This window comes from Rhagoletis zephyria, unplaced genomic scaffold (assembly GCF_001687245.7).
Source record: "Rhagoletis zephyria isolate East Lansing unplaced genomic scaffold, Rhagoletis_zephyria_1.1 Rzeph_scaffold_04029, whole genome shotgun sequence".
Taxonomy (NCBI): domain Eukaryota; kingdom Metazoa; phylum Arthropoda; class Insecta; order Diptera; family Tephritidae; genus Rhagoletis; species Rhagoletis zephyria.
The window spans coordinates 10,896-13,896 of record NW_016161112.1 but is presented as its reverse complement, the minus strand read 5'-3'; the positions used below and the strand labels follow the sequence as shown (position 1 = coordinate 13,896).

General features: G+C 37.1%; 1 protein-coding gene across 1 annotated transcript in view; it reads right to left on the bottom strand.

The window, feature by feature from the left end:
* Unc-115a (actin binding LIM protein Uncoordinated 115a) overlaps positions 1–2,115 on the bottom strand; it is a gene marked incomplete at its 5' end in the record, with an annotated part of 12,580 nt that extends 10,465 nt beyond the window's left edge. Inside the window, 3 exons of the mRNA XM_017625392.1 lie at positions 3–108; positions 596–1,273; positions 1,805–2,115. Coding sequence (XP_017480881.1) covers positions 3–108; positions 596–1,273; positions 1,805–2,115 — 1,095 coding nt within the window. The remainder of the gene's footprint in view (positions 1–2; positions 109–595; positions 1,274–1,804) is intronic.
* Between the last annotated feature and the right edge of the window lie 886 nt (positions 2,116–3,001).

Below are 3,001 nucleotides of genomic sequence, written 5' to 3'. Positions count from 1 at the left end.
TATTATATACAAACCAAAGTAAAAACCAAATAAAATTAAAGAAAAACAAACCTTGCGGCTAGAGGAATAAAGTGAACCATTAAAACTCGGCGTTCTGGAGCGCGTGTACTGAAAACAACAGAAAACCATTGCAAGCTCAAATTGTGAAAAATCAAAAATAAACAATAAAAAAGGGATTAAATAATAAAAAAAATGTGGTAGAGAAGGATTAAGGAGATACAATATGGTCGGAGATTGGGACGGTTTGTGTGGTGGGCAGCATAGTATCCATTACAATGTGCAATCATACGCATGCGCACTGCCACAATCATCAGCGTACAGATCCAATGCGTTGTGTTTGCGATTCCTTTGCAAAAATCCTTTGGTTTTAGGGAGTAGGAAGGTGAGGGATCGTACGTGCAGCTACACAATCATATACAGGTGCACAGTGCTTTAAATTTTTTTTTTGTGCAACTCATCATGCTTCAAACTCGCACATTTACCAATTAAGCTAACAATTCTCATGAAACAATATACATACATACATATTTACAATATGTAGAAAAGGGTTAAGCCATTGCAGTGCACATCAAATCATCGAACTGTCTTCACTTACCATGTCACTCAGCGCACTCGAGCTAATGCGATCGCATTCGGTATCCGTAAAGGCACCATTTCCGACTGGTGGTCCGCCACCGTTTAAGATAACACCGGACTCCGAAGGCCCAGGGCCACAGCGTGGATGCCAAATGGCGCTGCCTTGTAGGTACATTTCTTCGCCATCGCCAAATGGATCGCCGCATTTTGTGCAGCGTGCACAGGTCGGATGGAAATGATGGTTGTCACCTGCTTGTAGCACTTTTCCGCTAATAAAGCGATTGCAATAAGCACATTTGACACCAAACGATTTTTGGTAGCACTTCTCACAATAGGGCACACCATCCTTGCCCATATACTCGCCGTTTAACACGGCGTTGCAAGCTTTACACCGGAAACACCAAACGTGCCACTGTCGATCTAGCGCAACTAATGCTTGCCCTTCTTTCAACAATTCACCGCAACCAGCACAATCGTTCGGGTCATAGTCCTCCTTCAAATGCGCCTTGTCCGACACCACACCACTAGTCATCTGCTGATGTGCCGTGGCACGTGTTGGACTCTCAGCTTTTGGAACTGGTGAAACCGTGCCTTCCTTGCGTGACCCTTCGGCAGCATTCGCCTGTTGTCGGATGGGCGATGAAGCAGCAGCTGGAATACAATTCTCACATAACACTTCTTTGCCGGTATTCGTTACCTGTTAGCGAAAAGAGAACAAGATTTACAGTTACTTTATGCCATGGTTACATACATACATATATCTAACGACTGGTGGTTGTGCGGCGAACTTTTTTGGTTCTTGTAAGGCGGTACGGTATACATATAGTTTTTCTGATAATTTCCCCTTTACCTTTTAGTTTTAAATAGTTAAATTTTAATGCCAAGAACCACTTTTAGCAGTCCGGTCAAATTTAAGTACGTTTGAATTAAGAGGTATTGGGTACACTATTACAAATACTGCATATATTAAAAGAAATCGGTAAGATCTCAAGTCTGTTAAAAAATATATCCGAGGTCAAAGGTCAAAAACACCGATTTTTTTTGCTTATTTTTCTTAAGAAATCAAAACTTAAAGATAAAAAAATTTATAGTTCTTAGGAAAATTAAGAAAATAACAATTAAAGCTATACAATAATTATTGTAATATCTTGTGCCGATTACTTTGAAATGAGCCAATTGTGCTTTGGCGAAGATAATGAAAACATGTACTTATGTACTATGAACTTACCTTGCTGCCAGATTTAAATGGATTGCTACATTTAGAGCACGTGAAACACTTTTGGTGATACGTCTTTCCCATCGTGGAAACCACCTCGCCCTCGACATATTGCTGGCAAGCGGCACACTTCGTGCCGTACAGACGCTGATAGTCGGGAATGCAGTAGTAAACGCCATCTTTGGTAAAGAATCCGCCAGTGGCGAGCGACTTTTTGCATTGACAACATTGAAAGCAAGCTTTGTGAAAATGCTTATCGGCTACGCGTAGCACCTCGCCGGAACATTTTTTATCGCATTTTGCACAGTAAATTTTTTGCTTTCCTAGAAAATAAAGAACATATGGAAATGTTTAATATACAGCAATTAATTTGAAAACAATGAAAGCAACTATCTTCAAATTAGAAATAATATTACAACGGTAATTAATTGTTTGCAAGCAATGCGCAAAAAAAAGTTCACATATGTACATTAGACTGCATCACTCCCCATACAAAAAAAAATCCGTACTGTGTTTCCATTGGAATTATGAAATCTATTATATTTTAAGACTTACACCGAAATTTTTCGGAAAAATATTAAGATTTACTTGAGCTGGACCGATTTGAAAATATCGCCAAAAATGGAGTTTTTTTATGAATAAAAATAGCTTATTAAAGATTNAATAATATTACAACGGTAATTAATTGTTTGCAAGCAATGCGCAAAAAAAAAGCTCACATATGTACATTAGACTGCATCACTCCCCATACAAAAAAAAAAAAACATCGGTACTGTGTTTCCATTGGAATTATAAAATCTATTATATTTTAAGACTTCCACCAAAATATTTCGGAAACATATTAAGATTTACCTGAGCTGGACCGATTTGAAAATATCGCCAAAAATGGAGTTTTTTTATGAATAAAAATAGCTTATTAAAGATTTTTTTTTGAAAAGAAAATCCCCTCAAATACAAAACGGGATAAGCTTAAAAAATTTGCATAGAAATATTAAAAAAAAATTTAAAGAAATCGGAATCGTAATAATGAGATTTTTTATGTTGGTTTTTAACTTTTTTCAAAGAATGGTATAAAAAAAACTTGAATAACAAACCTAAACAATTCCGATTTAGACTTGTGAGGTATCATTGGAAAGGTATTTTCTCGCCCTTTTTACTTCTTTGTTAATAAACTCATTCAAAGGATGAAAGGGAAAGGTACGAGCGTCA